Source organism: Tursiops truncatus, chromosome 20 (genome assembly GCF_011762595.2).
Source record: "Tursiops truncatus isolate mTurTru1 chromosome 20, mTurTru1.mat.Y, whole genome shotgun sequence".
Taxonomy (NCBI): domain Eukaryota; kingdom Metazoa; phylum Chordata; class Mammalia; order Artiodactyla; family Delphinidae; genus Tursiops; species Tursiops truncatus.
In genome coordinates this window covers 32066466-32087252 of record NC_047053.1, presented here as the reverse complement: position 1 = coordinate 32087252, position 20787 = coordinate 32066466, and the positions used below count along the sequence as shown (strand labels likewise).

Below are 20787 nucleotides of genomic sequence, written 5' to 3'. Positions count from 1 at the left end.
TAATTGGGATCATAATAGAAAAGGGCTTTTGTAATTTGTTCTTTTTACTAAATATTATTTAGGGAGAAATTTTATATATTCTTACAGTATTATTTGAGAATATGATATTTAATGGCTTCATATAAATCATTATAATGAATATATCATATTTGAACATACAGACTATCCCGGTTTTTACTGGTATATCCCTGGGCTGGTCATTCTTTTATGTAAACTTTGAAGAATATCTCTGGCTATTCCCTTTGGGTTAATCTCTAAAAGTGAAATTACTGGTCAAAAAGTATGTCCATTTTTGTTTTGTTTTGTTTTGTTGTTGTTGTTTTGTGGTACGCGGGCCTCTCACCGCCGCGGCCTCTCCCGTTGCGGAGCGCAAGCTCGGGACACGCAGGCCCAGCGGCCGTGGCCCACGGGCCCAGCCTCTCCGCGGCATACGGGATCCCCCCGGACCGGGGCACGAACCCGCGTCCCCCTCATTGGCAGGTGGACTCCCAACCACTGCACCACCAGGGAAGCCCAGTATGTCCATTTTTTTAAAGATTTTTTTGGATAATTTCAAATTGTCCTCCCAAGAGCTACACTCCCACCAGCAGTATATGGTAGTGCTTGTTTCCCCTCTTTAATTTTTTCTCCACCCTTGCCAACACTGTTTACTGTAAATTAATAAAATAGGATAAAAACAGCAATTGTTATTTTAACTGGTATTTTTGATCCCCAGTGAAGTTGAACATTTTTATAATCTATCTGCCAGTATTTTCCAGAATGTTAATAAGTTGCTCCAATACCATTTATTGAATAATTCATACTTTCCTCACTTTTATAATAATCTTAACTCAATTACCAGGCTTTATATTCTGTTTTTTGTTCTATTCTTGGACTAACGCCACACTATTTTAACTACTTTAATGGGCCAGAGTTCCTCACATTCTTAATTTTTCCCCAAGTTTTATTAACTATTTTTGTCTTTTTACAGATAGGCTCATTTTTTTTTTAATTCCCCAAAACTTTCCGTAATGATTTTGATTCAGATTGCATTAGGTTTATAAATCAATTTAGGAAGATCCGAGAACTTCATAATATTAACTCTTCCCAACAAGAAACATGGTATGTTTTTCCAGTTATTTAAGTGTATTTTTTAAAGTTTTATAGTTTTCTTTATATAGATTATGCCAGAAATTCCCACTCGTTCTTGGTTCACAGCACCTTTACTGTCTCTGTAATTTTTTCATAACACCTTTAGGCAAAAAGATATGCCTAATATTTCTGATTATTAAGGAAGCTGACCCAGACAGCTTCATAAGTATTTATGCCACGAACAACGTGGGTTTGAACTGTGCGGGTCCACTTCTGTGTGGACATTTTCAACAGTAAATACAACAGTACTATACCATCTGTGGTTGGTTGAATCTACAGATATGCATCCATGGATATGGAGGAACCATATATATGAGGGCCAACTACAAGTTACACTCGGATTTTCAACTGCTGAGGGTTGATGCCCCTAACCCTGGCATTGTTCAAGGGTCAACTGTATAATACACATAACTGAAAAAATTTTATTCTATTCTTAAATAATTAGAGTTACTTACTAATGGGATATTTGCACCCATACGACATTGCAAACCTTGGAATCAGCTTGGACATAGCCACCCTCACGTTTTGTTCTGCACTGATTTTTGTGTAGAACTTTTTTTTTCCCCACAGAAACTGAAAACCCAGCTTTGCAAAGATAGGACATTGTCAGAAGGAATGTAGCAGCACCTCATGTTAAACCATGAACTACTTAAAACTAGTAGTTTGCGAGGCATCCAACAGATATCACATATCATAGTGTTTCTCTCAAAAATCTGAAATATCCTTCAGTGCACCCGACAGTTCACTGTGGCATCCATCCCAGGATGTCTTGGTCTACAGTATAGGTATGGTGGGATTTTGCCAGTTTTTAAATATTCCTATATGTTTTGCATTTTTCTTGCTACTCTGAATGGGATTCCCACCCCACCCCCGCCACTATATTTTTCAACTCTTTATTACTGGTATCTCAGAAAGCTATTGATTTTGTATATTGCTTTTGTTAAAGCAAGTCAGTTTTCTTCTCTGAGCTTTAGTTTCCTCATCTGTATGATGAAGATCAAGTTATCCAGTATATGTAAAGCCCTTAGCACAGAACTCAGCACATAGTAAGCAATCAAAACTCCTGGGTATCATTATCTATGATGATGGAGATGATATTCCCTATCACACTGGACTGCTGTGAGGATCAAAAATGATATACATGAACATGTTTTGTTAATTATATTACACTACACGAAGATTTTTATTATAAGTAACATTAAAATTTGGTACTACTTTTTTTTTTTTGGCCATGCCATGCAGCACGAGGGGATCTTATTTCCCCCAACAGGGATTGAACCCGTGCCCCTTGCAGTGGAAACGTGGAGTCTTAACCACTGGACCACCAGGGAAGTCCCTGGTACTGCTTTAAAGAATGATACTCTTAAAGGTAGAAGGCTCAGATCACAGAGCAGAAAATGGGAAATTTTTAATCTTTTTCATATAATACAAGGGGAGAAGATGCCACTTAACAAATCACAAACACCTGTGAAGCAGTAGGCACTCCTGAGGAGGGAAAACATCTGCTTTGCAAAGAAGGCTGACTGGGCCCATGAGTATTTGTGACTATATGGCGTGTGGGCCTTATTAAAAGGACACGTTCCCCCCCACCACCACCAAATTAATGTGGCTCATTAACCCCTTAAGGGAGATGAGCTTTACCTGTAACCTAACTATACTAGAGTCTAGATACAGAGCAAAAGGAAGAATTGGGGAATTATTGTGAGAAGGGATTATTGGGAATCTGGGAAGCAGAAACGCAAAGCCCCAGACAAACAGCAAGGGCAAAGAAAAGGAATTGATGGAAGGCTGGAAGTAGGGAACAGAAATATGGGAGCAAAAAAATAAATAGTTTAAGAGGCACTATGGGATATTTATTTATTATTTCAATTTCTAAAACTGTGCCCAGTGCCAAGCCTTAAGGGTACACATGGAACAATAAATAATATATGTCCATCTCTACTTCCAACTTTGTATTTTTCCTTTCTTTTATGAGTTGCATTCCCCATCTCCCATTTCCCATTATCAGCTATCACTCCTAATCCCCTGCCGAGAAGGCAGATGGGTGGCTCCCTCTGGATCCCCAGGATGCTTTCTGTATAACTTGTCCAGCATTTCACTTCTACACACATTCCCCCTGCCCCTCCAGAGGACTATGCCAGGAACTCTCGTGTATACACTTGATACTTACAGAGGAGCAGGGATAGAGTGCACTATGTTGACCTTCCCCTTCCATCCTTGTCTTGGAAAGAGAGAGGATTTTTGACTCGAGAAATTGGCCTGAGTGTTCTCACTGTGCCTCTGGATTTTTTTTATTCCTATGTAACATTTATCTAAAATTGTTGATTTAAAAGCTGTTGCTTATTAGAGATAGATACACATTGACCCTGCTTTTAAGAAACTTGTCCTAGAAAGTAAGAGAGGGTATCTAACATCGGAGCGCCACCTATGTGTCAAACCCTCTCCTTGCTGCTTTAACTTTCATGTCAACCCGTAGAAGTGGATACTATAAATCCCATTTTACACAAGTTACTATTATCCCTAGAGTCACACTGCTGTATGTGTCAGAGCAGGGATTTAAACCTGTCTACTTAGTTCCAGATTTTGCTCTTTCTGCTATACCATATTGCTTCCAGACAAAATAGGCACCAGGCTAAGAAGGAAAGATATATGAATGAAGAGTATAAAAAAAAAAGTACAGGCCTGGTATTAAATATAAGCTTTCAGTATGCTTGTAGCAGCCTATTAATGGTGGTTATTCTTTTAATGGATTGTTGTTAACGTGTCTAACCTGTATAATTTGGCATGGCTGTATCCACTAGGTACAAGATAACCGATATCATTGGGAAGGAAGAGGGACTTGGAGCAGAGAACCTTCGAGGTTCTGGAATGATTGCTGGAGAATCCTCGTTGGCCTATGATGAGATCATCACCATTAGCCTGGTAAATCTTGCCAGAGCATGAGATGTTTGAAGAGCTGACTAGGGTTTGTTTTTGCTCCCATCCCCACTACTTAGTCCCAAATGGGAGCATTTCTTAAAAACTGTATATCTACAATTTGATTTTAATTGTGCACGAAAGTAGGAAGGCAGGATAATGTAAATAATTGAATTTCCCAGCTAAACCTAGCACCTCATGTTAGCCTTTAGCTTAACTTCTCATTTCTCTAAATATTCTACCAGAGTATTAACAGCTGAAATCTCTTCTCCTCTTACTGTTTTCCTTGTTCATACCTCTAGTGTAGATGCCAAACATCTGTGAAATAAACAAAAGTGTAAGAGAAGTAAAGGGCATATGATCCTTTAACTGTTACTTGAATCATTGAATGAATTCTGTACCTTCTTTGCTTTAACCAGGAAACTGTGGTTTTGTATTGTTATTAATCAAACAGATTTCCTAAAAAAGCAATATTTTTTTCCTGTTAATGTGGATTTTACATATCTGTGCCTTAGTTATTATAGCTAGGGAGGGAACATAAATATGTGACATGTCGAATTTATTCTTTTTTAAGGTTACATGCCGGGCCATTGGGATTGGGGCTTACCTTGTCCGACTGGGACAGAGAACCATCCAGGTTGAAAATTCTCACTTAATTCTGACAGGAGCTGGGGCCCTCAACAAAGTAAGTTTCTAGGGTTTGGGAGAAGTATGTGAAGCTTTTGGAGGATTATTGTGAATTCCTAGTTCTAGATCCTGATTGGGGGAAGGCTTCCTCAGTCTATCTCTTCCCCTCCCCCTCCATCTTCCCTGCCTATTCATTCATTCATTCAACAAAATGAGTGTTTTGAGTACCTACTATGTGCCAGGCCCTATTCCAAGCCCTGCTATGTAGTAAACAAACCATATAAAACTCCTGCTGTGAGGAGTTTACGTTCTGATGTCCTTCTAGAAAGACAGAATTAATTGAATGCTTCTGTTCCGCCCTCCCTCCCTTTTTCTCATCTGTGAGCGAGGGATGTGAGATCTATTCCCAGACGTGGAGCTACCTCTGAAACATCCCCTGAACATGCTGAGGGTATCAAGTTTTAATGTTTTGAGAAATTTGTGAAAGCACCTCTGAAAAGGAGCACATATGATGGTCCCTTGTACATAAGGAAGTACTTGGTAATTATTGAGTGGAAAGATGGGTGGATGGATGCATGGATGGATTGTTGAGAAAGACTATGACATGGAGATTTATTTTCCCTGCAAAAGAAAAGCTTGTGCCTTTTTTTTTAAAAGAAGGTTCAACTTTATTTATTTATTTATTTATTTTTGGCTACGTTGGGTCTTCGTTTCTGTGCGAGGGCTTTCTCCAGTTGCGGTGAGTGGAGGCCACTCTTCATCGCGGTGCGCGGGCCTCTCCCGTTGCGGAGCACAGGCTCCAGACGCGCAGGCTCAGTAGTTGTGGCTCAGGGGCCTAGTTGCTCCGCGGCATGTGGGATCTTCCCAGACCAGGGCTCGAACCTGTGTCCCCTACGTTGGCAGGTGGATTCTTAACCACTGCACCACCAGGGAAGCCCTGCTTGTGCCTTTTCAATCCAAGCTCATAGTGGCTTTTCCAGAGAGGGAAAAAAAATGGATAGTGAGGTCACAGCTTGCAAGAGTGAAAACTATCTAAGAATACCTGAATATACAAAGGGCAGTGTCGTTCTTTTTTATTTTTGATTTTTGATTAATTAATTAATTTAGGCTACATTGGGTCTTCGTTGCTACGAGCGGGCTTTCTCTAGTTGCCGTGGGCAGGGGCTACTCTTCGTTGCGGTGCACAGCCTTCTCATTGCGGTGGCTTCTCTCGTTGCAGAGCATGGGCTCTAGGCATGCAGACCTCAGTAGTTGCGGCACGCAGGCTTAGTTGCCCCGCGGCATGTGGGATCTTCCCGGACCAGGGCTCAAACCCGTGTCCCCTGCATTGGCAGGCGGATTCTTAACCACTGCGCCCAGGAAGTCCCCGACAGTATAGTTCTGACTTCTTTGCAGGCATAGGAAAATTATTTTCTCTCCAGAGCCAGGAATATGTAATTGTCTGAGGCTGGCTGGCTGGCTGGCTGACTGACCTCGTACAACTCGTATAACCCCTCAACTCCTCAGCTTTCTTTATCTGTCAAAGGGGGATGATAATTTCCACCTCTAAATGATGCTGTGGACATCAAATGAGAAAACATAGGTAAAAGCAGCTAGTAGTTGGCACAAAGTGTTGGCTCACATTACAGTTTCAGTTTCCTTTTCCTCTCCCTTACACGGTTTGGTGATTGTGCTTCCGGAGCTATATGCATGCTAAGTTGTTTACTAGACTCACGCAAACTGTTTATGAAGCCTTGGCTTTCAAGTGGAAGGATGGGAATTAAGTGTCCTATCCTATCATTCCCATTTAGAATAAGTTGACACTGCCATCAATCCAATTAGCTTTTGGGGATGTCAGAAATGAGAATGGCGTGATGTGATAAGTTTGCTCTCTGCATTTGTATAAACTTCATGTCCTTCTCTGGGCTTGCCTTTCTCTCCAAGGAAAGGCAGAGCAGTGCTAACAAAGGCAAACTTGGATGTCCTGCTCTCTTTTTGGAGAGTAGCCTGGAAATAAAGATTGTGAACTGCCTCTACTGAGGGAGGTTATTGCTGCGGGAGAAACTTACTTTATTTTTAAGTTGTTCTTTTGGATACCTTCTTAGGATGAGATATTGAGGAATGCTGAAGAGAATTGTAGATACCATTATCTGTGAGGATAGAATTTAAAGAAGACACCTGCATTTCCATAATGTTCCCGTACCTGAACAAAGAGCTGATTTCTGAAAAGTATCTTGTTACATTGAGTTTTTAATTTTCTCCCTGATATCCAAAGAATATCCTGAAAAGCAAAGGTGGTGGTGGTGTGTTGTTGTCGCTGCTGCTGGGGTTTTTATTTGTTTGTTTGTTTTTCCTAAAAACTTGCTAGTTGAATTTCAATCCTGCCACAAAGAAAGCATTAGGGATTTTTTTCTTAAAACCCGGTTGAATTGTTGTGATCAAATTCATTATATTCATCTTCCTCCTAGCCTGCAGGGCTCCTTGTTAAAGAAGTCTAGTTGTAGGGAAAAGACAGTAAAGCTGTAGCTGTAACTTACCCCACAATGCTCATTTCCAGAAGGCTGCGATCATTTGTAGCTGAAGGGAGTGATCAGTTATAGGGGTTACTTAACCCTGCTCTGCCCTCTTCACTGTCTTCATGTCACTGCCTCTTATGTGCAGCGTGGTGCTGGAAGACCCCCGATTTCATGCAAACTGATTAAGAATGTCCTGTCTGCCCCTTTGCCTCTCAGGTACGAGAAAGGAAACTAGAAAGGAGCCACACGCTCAGACTGCCTCTTCTGCCTCCCTCCTTGTGCACGTCCTGCCTTTGTCTGCACTGGTGTCTCTTTGCACATCTGCCTTTTCTTCCTATAGGAATCTCTGTCTCGCATCCTCTGGGCGTGTGTCCAGGTCACTTTGAGTGCATGCCTCTTCCTGTGTGAGTGCTGGTCTCTTTCTCTTTGTGTCTGTATCTTGCGTCTAGATCCCTCTTTCTCTGTCTGTGTGCCTCCCTGAGTCTCCAGGTGTGAGAGTCTTTGTGTCTGAAACCCTGTAGAGACTCCACAAGCCCTGACCATCTAGCTTGTCGTACGCGTGTACCTGTGTAAAGCGGGAATGTAGGCGGTGTATGCGAGCTTTTAGACTGTAAACATTTGACCCCTACCTTTTTAGTCTTCATCCTTTACGTTAAACATTAGGGTGAAGAATAAGAAGGGAGGTGGTTGTGCAGAGGTTGTAGGGGGAAAAAAAAATCTGTGTGTGCAAGTGCCGATCCCGTTGACCCCTTTGAAAATTGAAATAATGATAATGCGTGTCTCCTGACTGCATCAAAGTATCAGCACATCAAAAGCCAGGAGGCATGAAATGCAAATGATAAAGTGAAAGCAGATGGATTGTGCATGATCGCCTGATGCCCAATGAATTTTAAAAGGTGCCGGTTTGCAAGGGCGGGTGGGGGGACTGAAATAAACACGTTATCCCTGCAATTCTTTTTTGTTCTTGACGCTCACTCCTGACAATATTTGTTCACACTTGAGTGAACACCCACTTCATCTTTCTCTCTCTCTCTCTGTCTCTCCCTTCTTCCTCTCTCTTCCTCTCTCTCTCTCTCTCTCCTCTCTAACTCCACCCCCCAGCCCCCCACCCACCTCTTACACGTCTCAGGTCATGTCTCACTGCAGCTCTGGTGGAAATAATAAGATATAAACCACGAGGTTGTTATTTGCATAGAAATAGCATGGAGCCCCAGGCAGCAAGGGAGAAGGACACAGGGATCATTTGTCTAAAATTTTAATGAAAACTTTTGCTGAGGCAGAGATTTTTTTAAAACTTTCTTTCTCCCTGCTTTTCTCCTCCCCTCCTCACCCCCCTCCACCCCATCTCTGCTTTGACTGAACATAGTTGGATGTGAAGAGAAAGGTTTGTCACTCCACATATCACACTCCCATAATGCAGCCACATGTAAATTGTTTGTTCCTTTAATAGATACGAAGCTGGAGAGACACGTATTCCCAACTTAATACACTGAATGTACGCATCAAGCTTTTATAGCTACTCTCCATCTCAGTGCTCACGTGATGTTGCCTGTCGTTAGCCGACCTGGTTTTAATTAGTTTAGACCTTCTAACCTCTTGCTTCCAAAGACTCTTACTTTTTAAAGGATTTCTTTTTGTAGCCAACAGTGGTCACCTGCATATAAAATATAACCATCCTGGCGGTTTCCTGTTTTTCTCTTTCAGTGATTTCACCGTTCACCTACACATCTTATTTACGGGGCCCCATCCTTTGCCACTCTGTCTTTTGTTCCAAAACCAGAAAGTGCTCGGCATATGCGTCTTTTGATCCCTTGTCCTTGTGATCTCATTATTTGTGTATGCTCTTTCCTTGAATGTCTTGCTCTCTGTTGCCTGCAGTTATTTGTAAAATACTCAAAATATTACAAAGGTGTGGAGAAATACAGGATCCAGGTTTCCTTAAGTGTTGCAGAAGCAGAGTTGACATTTGAACTCAAGGTAATGAGATGGTGATTAGAGGCAGCCTGCATGACTTTATTTGAAACTTAAAATCAAGAACATCTATCTGGTTCCTTGCTACCTTCTGGGTGGGCTGGCGGCACCAGGGCCATTTTACAGATGGAAAGACAAAAACAGCAAGAGGTAAAGTAACCTAGTTCCACTGACAAAGACTAGAACGAGCAGCAGAACATGAACTTCCACATCCCCGAGTTTCATTTAAGATGCGCTCAGTCCCCTGGGCTTAGTGTCCACAAGACCTGAGAAGAGAAGGTAGTCCGGTCATTTTATTTTTTGTCCAAACATCATGAGAGTGATGACATTAGGAAGAGAAGCTTCTAAGGGCCTGCTCTTTCATGTCACTCCAGGTAGTGGATCATAGGTTCCCAGCTCTACAAACTGTAGACTGTTGGTGGGCAGATCCCTCAGAATGCCTCACTGAGTGGTAAGGGCGGACTTGATGGACATGACAGACTACCTGCTCAAAGTGAGTCATGCTGGCCTGGCAAAGGCAGCAATCTGTGTGTTTGGGGAACTGAAAAGATAGTCCCTTGAGGGACTGTGACAATTTGTAGAGTCATAAACTCCTAAGTCAAGGTGCCACTGGACGTTTGCAGTGACTTCCGGACCCACTTCCTCTCCCCTCCACTCCCCTTCTCTGTTTCTGTGTAATATGTGTACTGTAACATCAGGTGGTGGGTAGGCTGGGAGGACCTAGCATGATAAGGGAAGTAGACTAGAGCCTGCCAGTTCTCAATCCACTGCCCCAGGCTTGGTGAAAGCTCTCTCTGTGTACCAAGAAAGCAGAATTGCAGTTTTTGACTTGTCCTCTGGACAGTTACTGTCTATGGAGGTAAGGCATGTGCCCATGGCCTGATAGATAGATTATAGATTCATTCAAGAGGTGATATATGATTTTCTTGTGATAAGCATTTTAAAGCTTCTGGTTTAAGGCAAAAAAAAGAAAAAATCCAATAATCTCATTCCCCTTAGCGAGAGCTGGCCCCTATTTCCACTGAATCTGCCAGGAAAAAAACAATTATGTGATGAGTGTGGCTAGGGCTATATGTTAGGCCTGTAGGGGGCTAATTCTGCTAATCTTGCTTTTGAGACTTGGTATCAGTCTTTCTCTGGACCTTAGTCTCCAAATACATATTTTTATGTGTCTGTACAATGTGGAATGTGACTCTATTGGGTACAGTATCAGAGTTCCTCCCAGGAGCTTGTAGCACCAGGGGACTGCATTATGCATCCTCCCTCCTCACCCATGACTATGTGACACTCGCTCAACGTGAGAGTCAGTCCCAGAGGTTCGAGAAAGCAAGGGGGCAGTTCGTTAGCTCTTTTGTGAGGCAGCATTGTAACTGTCACATAACTGAAAGAGGTGGAATAGTTAAGACTGGCTAATGTTTGAGTACAGGCTCTGCCGCCTGTGAGTTGTGTGACCTTGGGCAGTGCATTTAACCCTTCCAGGTCACAATTGTGTTAATTGTAAAACAGGGATCGTAATAGTACCCATCTACCAGGCTCTTGTGCGGATTATATGAGTTAATACTGGTAAATCACTGGCACTGTTGTGGTCTTCCCTGTGATGCGGTTAGAGGTCTTTCTCATTGCAACTCATTATCCAGGCCCTGGAAGGGAAATACAAACACAGCATTCTCTCTATTTTCTGACCCTTTGAAGGCAAAAATTCCTTTAAGAAAATGTTAGATGTCAGTCCTCACTGTGGCGTACATTCGTGTATTGACTTCCCCTATAGATGTTATCTAAAGACAATCACACACTTTGGAAAGCCATTAATGTGAGAGGCCCCATGTTCAGTCCTGATAGGGTAGTATATGTGTCACTCATCTGTCTGCAAGAGTCCCCAGGGACTTGTTGATACAATAGCCCATAATCACTCTAAGGATCAATCCAGCAATTTGCATTTTTAAAAGTCCCTAACTACCTATTTTCACAATAGACAGGCCCTGTGCTCTGAAGCTCCAGATGGGATCGCTCTCCTTTCTAAAGAGGGCATTTGAGCTTCCTGAGTAAGCCTCGCGTTAGCATTATGAACGAGTTCTCAGAAAGGGTTGCAGTGGGCACATCCCCTTAGTTTTCAAGCCCTTCCCCCTGCACACACAAAATCTGGGCACACCTGACTCTGTCTGGGGGGTTGTTTTATTTGTCTTTCGTTTGACGTTCCTTGGGTTTGGTAGGAAACTGTACCAGGTATCTTGGACTCCATTAGTGAGTCAAGGTAATATACCAGAAGTCTGATCCTGGGCTCTCTGGTAGAATTGCTGTTCAGAGCTCCATTGCCTCTGGCTCTCTAAGACAGCCCATGTGGGCATGGTGGCTTAGAGACTCAGGACGGGAGACCCACACAAGCATCAAGTCAAAGCTGAGAGTCTCTGCCTGGGCATTAAATAGAGACTCAGGAATTATCATGTTTGACAAACTACTGTAAATGTGCTCAAACTTTTTGAAGTTTCAAAGCCTTTAGATTATTTTTTTAAAAAAAAGCAAATGAAAAACTTTTGATTATTCCTCTCCTTTCCATTTACTAGGTAAAGCAACATTGGGCTCTAATCTCTTTGGGGCTCAATTTCCTCTTTTTAAAATACATTTCCCACCTTAAGGTGAAGGCCAGAGGTTCTCTTAATCTTAAATTGTCTTTAATTTCTAGTATTCTGTTACGCTATGAAGATGTATCTTGATTTGTAGCCAGGGAACCGTGTTAGGATAGATGAGGGGGAAGGAGTTGGAGGGGATCAAAAAAGTGACTCCATGTGAGAGAATTTTATGTTAGTGAGATTACATATCAGTGATGTGTAAAATTATTACATATTAGCAAGATTAGGAATAGGAGTTGTAAAGCATAACAATTCAAAATTTTTTTGTTTCTTATCCATATTATGGAAGAATAAATGCCCCATGGTGGGTGGAAGGGGTGATATCATTCATGATGACACCAAGGGGCCATAGAATTATAATCGTTGGGAGTGGAAGGATCCTCAAAAGTCCAACCACCCAACTGTTGTTTGAATTTCCTCTGTGACTCCGTTACCAAATAGTCATTCAGTTATGCTTGAAAAACTCAACTGAAGGGGAGCTCAGTACTTTTTCAGCCAATCCCTTTCATCTGTATAAAGTTCTTCCTTATATTTGGCTAAAGTCTGTTTCTCTGTAAGACAAACTAATACCTCTTAAAAAGTAGTTCAAAATTAACAAAGCAACTCCCAGTTTGATGGTCTGGCTTATGTAGAACTTAACAGAACCAAACTCTTCCCCATGTATTTTTGCTTTCAGAGTCTGGTCTTGTCTCAAGAACAAATGTAGTGAAGATGAAAATGCTCTTCAAAGATAGAAAAGAAATTGGACTCATAAATAACATTCTTGCCATCTGAAAATATGAAATACTTAGTAATTACTAGAGAAACAGCTAAAACTCACCACTGTGAAGTAGTACTCTATGGAACCGTAGGAGACTGCCACGTGGCATCACGCAAGGCTTTTAGACCTGCCCATCACCTGCTGTATCGAAAGTCAGGATCCTAATACATGACTGAAAGATAGGTCTTTCTGAGTGCTACATATTTAGGTAGTGGTTAAAACTCATGGTTTGGTGGTGCTTATTTCAGGAATCAATAAAAGTGCTGTAGACTGAGGTAATCTTAAGCTCTATGGGCACACAAACCAAATGTAAAATGCTAGAGCTTATTACCCTCTCAGCTCAGGGAGCAGTCTCTGGCTCACTTCATACGTGTGGACCTCCATAACATCTCTACCCTCTCTCTAGAGGGTCCATTCCAGCCTCCCGGACTGGGATGCTTCCCGAGTATTGGAATCAAGAGATGCCTCCACTTCACAGGTTCTGTGGCGTGTAGGGTCTCTGCACGTTCTGCCTCTAATAAAACCTTGTCCCTGAACTCAAGCTAAGTGCCCCCTGAGGACTGCCAGCACAGTGCCCTAAGCAGAGCAGCTTGGCGTTTTCATCTTCCAGTCAGATGTTACGCCTTCTTATGCTGGATTTTCTTCACCTTTCTTTCTACACATGTTCATAGCTCTGTCTTTGCAAATTAGTGTTCAGTTGAAGCTTTGCTATTCCATCTTTCCCTCTCCTCTCCCCTTAACCTTTCTTCTCCCCCAACCCCAGCCTGAAACCCAAGTAAATTAGCTTTTCACCCCTGCCCCCCAGTTAAAAAAAATCCCATACTCCTCCAACAGTGTCTGTTCTTGGATTTGCAGTCAGCAGCCATCTCCAATAACCATCCAGCTGTCAGCTTCACAGCTCCCCACTACCTCCCACCTCCCCCATCACTCACCAGAGGAAAAAGAGAGCCAGAGCCAGAGCTTGAAATATATCATGCAATAGTGTATCATGAATTTGTTGTGAATCACAGCGGTGAAGCAGGTTTATTTATTTCTGAGACCTTAAATCAATACAAAGTAGGTCTCTTAGTTCTGAAGCTGGGATGGAGTGTGAAAAAATGAGCCCATTGTACTCTTAAAACTTTGGGGAAAGGAGATGACAGCTATATAATTCCATTTACCAGGCACTAGGGGCTTTAATGTGAAGGTGACAGGGAGCTCTTTGTGCATTTAGAGCACCATATCTTCTAAATAAAAGATCTGTAGACTTGATAGTGGAGCATAGCTCTGAGTTTAATAATCTCCAAGCATTAGACCGAGCCAATATGTTTCCAAGTCAGAGAGGTCCCCCCCACACGCTCATAAATTAAAAGTGCAAGAACTGCACACGTTGGTAGATTAGAAATGCAAGGACTTCAGTCTTCCAGGGGGAAGACAGACCTGGTCCCTGGCTGTGCACAGACTGCTGTGTGAATATGATAAAGACGCAGGAAGCGAGACTGTTTAGAAACCTGACTCCTGGCTGTTCATCATTCTCGGGAATGTCCCCTGTGCATGGATCCAAATCTGGCTATGTCCCCTCTCATTCAGAGTGGCCATCTTCACACAGTCTAATCAGCTGATGTACACAGTCAGGGGTGTTGAATTATGAAAGGAGAAGCTTTCAGAGCTGTTTAGATTGAGCTGTAGATTATCATGCCCAGGCTTCAGGTTTTTCTGGTTGATTCTTCACTGGTTCCTAGTTTTTTAAATGTCTCAGAGTCTGGAATTTAAGCCCTTTAAAATAGTTTGCACATAAGAGAAATTGAGAAATCGGTGTTTATTAAGGAAAAGAACTCACCCAATTTTTGTTGTTGTTGTTGTCGTCATACATGGGCCTCTCACTGCTGTGGCCTCTCCCGTCGCAGAGCACCGGCTCCGGACGCGCAGGCTCAGCTACCATGGCTCACGGGCCCAGCCGCTCCGTGGCATGTGGGATCCTCCGGGACCGGGGTACGAACCCGTGTCCCCTGCATCGGCAGGCGGACTCTCAACCACTGCGCCACCAGGGAAGCCCCTCACCCAAATTTATCCAACAGCATAAGATGCAAATATGAGAAGTCAAGACCATTGGAACATATAATCAAGTTTTGGGTATCTTCATTTTCTATCTAACCCTCTGATAAAATGTCTTCTCAACAGCTAAAGCAGGTTTATGCGGTTCAGTAGAGCAACGCTAGTATAATATGACTTTATAGTACATAGAGTTACTAGCTTAATTCTAGCCCAGGTAAAGAATTTTGAAAGGAAAATCCAGTGTCTACACTGGGGAAAACTAAAAGGAGAGGAAAATTGAACCACTCATTTTGCTTAAAGAATCTGCTACACATTATAACACTAATAGGAAAGACTTCATTTGCTTATAGTAGTTCAGCTTGCTGAAAATACAAACCAGAGCTGAGTTTTGATAGAGCAGTGAGAATTATGGCAGTTCACCTGCATTTATTGTGTGCCTGTTGTGTGTAAAGCTCTGTTCTTATGCTATGGGTGTACAAAGATGATTCCTGCTCTCATTGAGCTTAAATTTAGGCTAAAAGACAATAACAAGCTTTTCATGTGTTCTAAGGGGAAAACATTAAATTGCTTCCCATCAGATGTAAATGAGAAAACACAAACAAAAAGGCTGCAAAGATGAAAGAAAGGTCAGTGTTACTCCCCAAGAAGCCAGATCCCAGCAGGCACCAAACTGTGCCTCGCCACTGGTGGGCACAGGCAGACAGTCACACAGCCATCTGCCTTCCACCAACCTCACATCCAATATCCTATTCAGAAAAACCACTGGAGGTGACTGGAAAAAAAAAATATGTGTGTGTGTGTGTGTGTGTGTGTGTGTGTGTGTGTATACACACACACATACACACATATATATAGTTCTCACAACTCAGTAATAGGAAAACAACCCAGTAACTTTTTAAATGGGTAAAAAATTTGAACAGACATTTCACCAAAGGCATAAGGATGGTAAATAAGCACACAAAAAGATATTTATCATTAGTCATTAGGGAAATGCAAATTAAAACCACAATTAGACACCACTTAACTGAAATAAAAAATTCTAAGCAGACAGTACTAAGTGTTGGTAAGGATGCAAAACAACTAGAACTCTCATGTGTATTGATGGGAATGCAAAATGGTACAGCCACTTTGAAAAAGTTGAGCTTTTTTAAAAAAATAGAGTCAGTTATCCACTTACCATATAACCTAGCAATCCTACTCCTAGGTATTTACTCAACAGAAATGAAAATGTCTATTCATACAGAAACCTGTACGTGAATGTCTCTAGCAGCTTTATTCATAGTTGCCAAAAACTGGAGACCACCCAAATGTCTGCTAACAGGCAAAGAGATGGACAAGGTGTGTTATTTCCATAAAATGGAATAGTACTGTGCAGTAAAAAAGGAACTACTGCCACCTGCGTCAGCATGAATAAATCTCAGATGCATTACGCTGACTGAAAGAAGCTAGACTCATAACGTTCTAGAAAAGGCAATATTGTTGAGACACAAGGATCAGTGGTTGTCAGGTGGGAGAAGGGAATTGATTACAAAGGGAATGAGAATACTTTGGGGGCTGATGAAAACTTTTGGGGTGATTGTGGTGGTGGTTATATGCCTATGTGATGGCAAATTTCATGTACACCTAAAAATGGACAATTTTACTATATGTGAATTATACCTCAATAGACCACACTTTAAAATTTTTTCTATTTTTGGAAGAAATTTATTGTCAGTATGCTCAAGTCTGTAGCTAAAGGAGCAGTTGATGGATCCCTGAGGTGAGTGATTTCGTTTGACATCAGTTTTGACTCCAGAAGCCTATGCCTGTTCTCATACATTTAACAAGTAAACTGTCACGTGGCTCTTCTCTACCCCAGTTACATTAAAAATGCGTCTCTGTTCCTCACCAGTCTGTCTTCAAATCCTTACCATCCTTCTGCCGTCTAACTCATTCCTCTGTTCTCCCTACATCTCAGTAAACAGAGATCTTCCCAGTGTCAATTCTGGCCTGTATCACCTCAGTTTCTCTTTGGCTAAATATCTTTTCTACCACTGGTAGCTCCGTCCCTTTACTCCAGTTTATCCATCAGCAAACCTGATCACTTTATAATTTTGCTGCTAATTGAGAGATTTTTGGTCTTGCGGTGGACAGTGTTGAATCCAGCCGTGGCTCACACCAGAGCCTTTCCCATTCTGTGCCAGCAGTGTGTTACTGTGCCCCTTCTTGGTCCCCAACCCTAGCCTTCCAGCTGCCAACCAGCTCTGGAGGGTTTGCCAGTGACAATAGTGGCAACAAAGTGGGGAGAGGAACTTGTAACCCTGAGTCTTTGTATTCAGAGACTGTGTTTTGGAACCCCCAAGTATTCTTGGTCTCATAGGCACTGGTCCTGTCTCCCTAGAGATTTAGTTCCATTCACCCTTGGATATATTCCTGGAGAAACATTTACACAGTAATATGTGCTGCACCACTTAAAACTGTTAATTGGAGATTGAATTACTTGTCAGCTTTTAAAAATGTAGTCCTGTCAGGTCAAGGAGGAGGGTGTTAGCAGCATGAGTAGATGAGCTATTGCATATTTTCTTCCCCTTCCTCTTTTTTCTCCCCCCTCCCTTTTCCTCTCTCATCCTTTCTCCTTTCTTTTGTTCCCGTTTTAATACTTCTTCCGTGTTCCCACTTATTCTTTCTCATCTCTCTCTTTCTGCCTTAGCCAAACCTTTATTGATAACCTGACAGGTCCCCAGAATGACTTTAATATCTAGAATCATGGATGAAGTCCAGTGATGACAGTTGCTCAGGAAATTTACAAAACCCCTCCTCACATCCTCTTGAGAATAGAAATATCGTAATGAGATGGAGTATCGCAGCAAGGACTCAGCTCGTGTAGCCTAATTCTCAGATGCAGGAGGACTTTTGTACCCCCTGCTTCTTTAACTGACCCATCAGGAATGTTTAAAGGGGGAAAGGTTGGATAGAGGGAGGAAAGCAGCAGAATTCATTTTTTATTCCATCGATATGCATCATTATTTTTCACATCTTCAGCACATGATTGCAAATATTTGCTTATAAGTCGAAAGGTCTCCAACATAATGTATATATCAGGACAAAAGCAATTTTTTAAAAACAATTGAGCTAAGTTACATCTATGAAACTTGGAAATCTCAGTGCCTGTGTGCTGACAAACATCCTGACAAGTAAATACTACATTCATTCAGTATTACACAGTGATTTCATTTGCACAAAACCTCACAGTGCTCTGCCACTTCAGTCAAATGTCTGGAGCACTGGGGAAGGGAAGAACGTGTTTATCTTGATCTCCAAAAAGGGATTTAAGGGCGAGAGCAGGCGGTCTATTAGACTGTTTTCATTGCCTGTCAGCTGTGGTAAACCTGAGCTGTCTGCAGTGTCTCTAGATAAGGGGCAACAGCAGCAGTGGCTAAGGCCTCTGCATGTATGTATGTATAGCTGCATTCATTTGTACTTCCTGTGTATCTCAGAATTTCTAAAGGCTATGCAGCATCTTTCGTGGAGCCTTTAACATTTGCGTTCTGCTAATCACTGGCTGTATGCAGCGCTCTTAATTCCCAGGTCTGCCAGCTGTAAGTGCTGGATGAGGCTGAAGTTTATATGGAGAGTGAATGGAGATCCTCTTTCAGGCTCAGCTCTGCGGCGTGGGCACTCTTCAGCGGGGGACCTGAGATGGTGCCTGTTCCTAGTATCGCATGGCACTGCCTCTCCACTTAGACCTGGGGGCAGCAAAGTGGGGCCTCATCAGAGTCACCTCTGTTTGAGTGGTTCCTGTGTTTAAGTGGTTATTGATGCTTGTTGCGCAGATAAACTAAAAGTTTGTATCATGCAGTATAAAATGTGAGAGGAATAATTTCGGAACTGGAACATGGCAAGCAACTTGACTTATACAAGAATGCATATGTCCAAGTTGGAAAAAAATTGGTGAATGAATCTTGCCCACTTCATGAAAATATTATGTAAATGAGGGTTGTTTATCCCAGGTTTTTCTGTAGAAGATTGGTAGGGCAGTAGATGGAAGAATAAAACAGTGGGTTCTTTACTTTGCCTTCCTCAGTGCTCATCAGGGTTAGTGTAACTGTTCCAGCGCAATCATTTCAGAGTTAGGCAGAATGGATTTTGTCCTCGCCCAGATTCTGCTTTTGCAGTTGGAGCTTTTGTTGTGAAGTATTCTAAAATCATTAAAACCACTTGAGTCAGCAATGACCCCTATAAATCAGGAGCTATTGTGTGTGCCCTCATTCTCCTGGTGCATGCTCCAGGCATATGGTCATTGAAGATGACCTGGAGGCGCCTGCTTTCTCTCCGCTGATTGTTAAGTAGCTATGATTGTTGGCATTTGTTTGTGGTTAGTGAAGCAGGTTTCATTTTTGTGTGTCCTTCCCCTCTTCACCCCCTACCTCATGTGATAAGGCTGATCAGAGAGAGCTCTTCGGATACTCTGTTAGTCTGTCCTATAATTTTTGTCTTTAATTCCCAAATTAAATGAATCCTCTTACATGACAAACATTTCTTTAGCCCAGGGTAATGTTCTTCGTTGTGGTAAGCCCTGGTTTTCTTTCTGAACCCAGAGGAGAAGAAATGTATAAATACTGCCGCCTTTTCAGAACAATGCCAGCACGTCAGAGCCTGAGTTTCCACTTGTAAAGGGAAGACATACCAAGTTATTAAACTCTTGCTCCTTCCAAGTCTGTCTCCTATTAGTTTGTAAGAATATGGGGTAGAATGGGGAGATGAGGGGGCCTCCAGGAGTAGCCCAGTTCTAGAGGCTCTCTTCCTCTTTGAAATGAAGGGGCAAAGACATCCGAGGAAGGTGTATTTGAACAGCTAAGCATCTCTTGGTCTGGTTCAGTCCCTTTTTCTGAAATTGGTCCTCGATGGGTTCATTGCTGATTTTGGAGAGGTGTGAGGTTCTAAGTGGTTGGACATTATCAAGTACTAGAGACAGTGTTTCATGGGAAAGAAAATAGCGTTTCTGAGCAGAAAATAGCCCCAGCTCTGTCTTCTAGGCAGTAAGCAGTTCTGGGCTCCTGTCATAGATTGTGGGTATCAGATATTCAGGGTCAGCACAGTGTCTCCTTTTTATTTCGTTTCCCCCTTTCCGATTTTATTTTAATAATTAAAAATACTGCTGATCACACTGAATGACTTCTGGCAGAGAGGCCGTCTGTCCCAGAAGGACCAGTTGTGGGCCATCAGGTTTATGACATCCATAAAACCGGAGCCAGATCAGAGCACGGCCTCCCTGAGTGACAGGGTTTCTGCCTCCACCAGGGTCCCCCGTCATCTGACTGCTTTGGACATTTGTTTGGGGTTGGTTTTTCATTCTGTTTTGCTTCCTGATGCATGTGCGAGTGTGCCTGTGCACACATTTAAAGATAGAAATGAAACAGGTATGTAATGCCCTCTGCCTGTTAGAAAGACTAAAGCCATAAAAATAACAAATGGCGAGTATTTGCTAGAATGTCAAAGTTATGAGTTTATTTTGTAATGATGTGCTCCTGCCTTCATGAGGTAAACTGGCCGTGGCGGAGGTGTTATTAGTAATATGGACTCAGTGGAGCAGAAAGCTGAGTGACCGAGAGATCAGTGTATCAGTCAGGGAGAGGGCAAATGGAAAGAGACAGCAGGAGAATGAGAAAAGAGCCACAGCGCCTGGGCTGAGATGAAAGACAGACCGAGAGGCGGATGGGAACCCAGTGGTCAGATACGGCCTCCCTGGATCTGGGGGCTCCTTCAAAGGAGCTGCTGCTGTGTTACTCAGCTCAGGGCTGCCTGCAAAGGCTTGTTCTCTGTGCTTCCTTAGCGAGGAAAGCAGTAATCCGAGAGCCATTTTGCTTCCCATATTCCTTTCAGAAGAGTGTTTTCCATCCTTCCTAGCTGAAGTTAAATGGGACCAAGGCCAGCTGGGTCACATGGAGGTCATTGCTTTGGCCACCACCTTCCTCAGCCTTTGGCAGGTCTTGATGTTGGGGCTGACCCAGCATGCAGAGGAACCAGCTCCTAACAGGAAGGGGCAGGATGGGAATATACAGGTAGAATTTGCTGGTCTTTCATTTATTCGCTTCTCCCCAGAGACTGGAAATGAATAAAAGTAAGGAAGAAATTTTGTGTTATGGTTATTTTCTAAAGAAGGAAAGGGAAGAGAAAAGGTAAAATACAGTAAGCGCTCTGCAACCGTTAAGAGCTCTCCAGGGCTACCATAGATGACTGGCAATTA

General features: G+C 42.5%; 1 protein-coding gene across 12 annotated transcripts in view; it reads left to right on the top strand.

The window, feature by feature from the left end:
* ACACA (acetyl-CoA carboxylase alpha) overlaps positions 1–20787 on the top strand; it is a 277855-nt gene that overhangs the window by 169872 nt on the left and 87196 nt on the right. For all 12 annotated transcript variants that reach the window (XM_073797821.1, XM_073797819.1, XM_073797818.1 and 9 more), the window contains 2 exons: positions 3933–4053; positions 4622–4732. In XM_073797821.1, coding sequence (XP_073653922.1) covers positions 3933–4053; positions 4622–4732 — 232 coding nt within the window. The remainder of the gene's footprint in view (positions 1–3932; positions 4054–4621; positions 4733–20787) is intronic.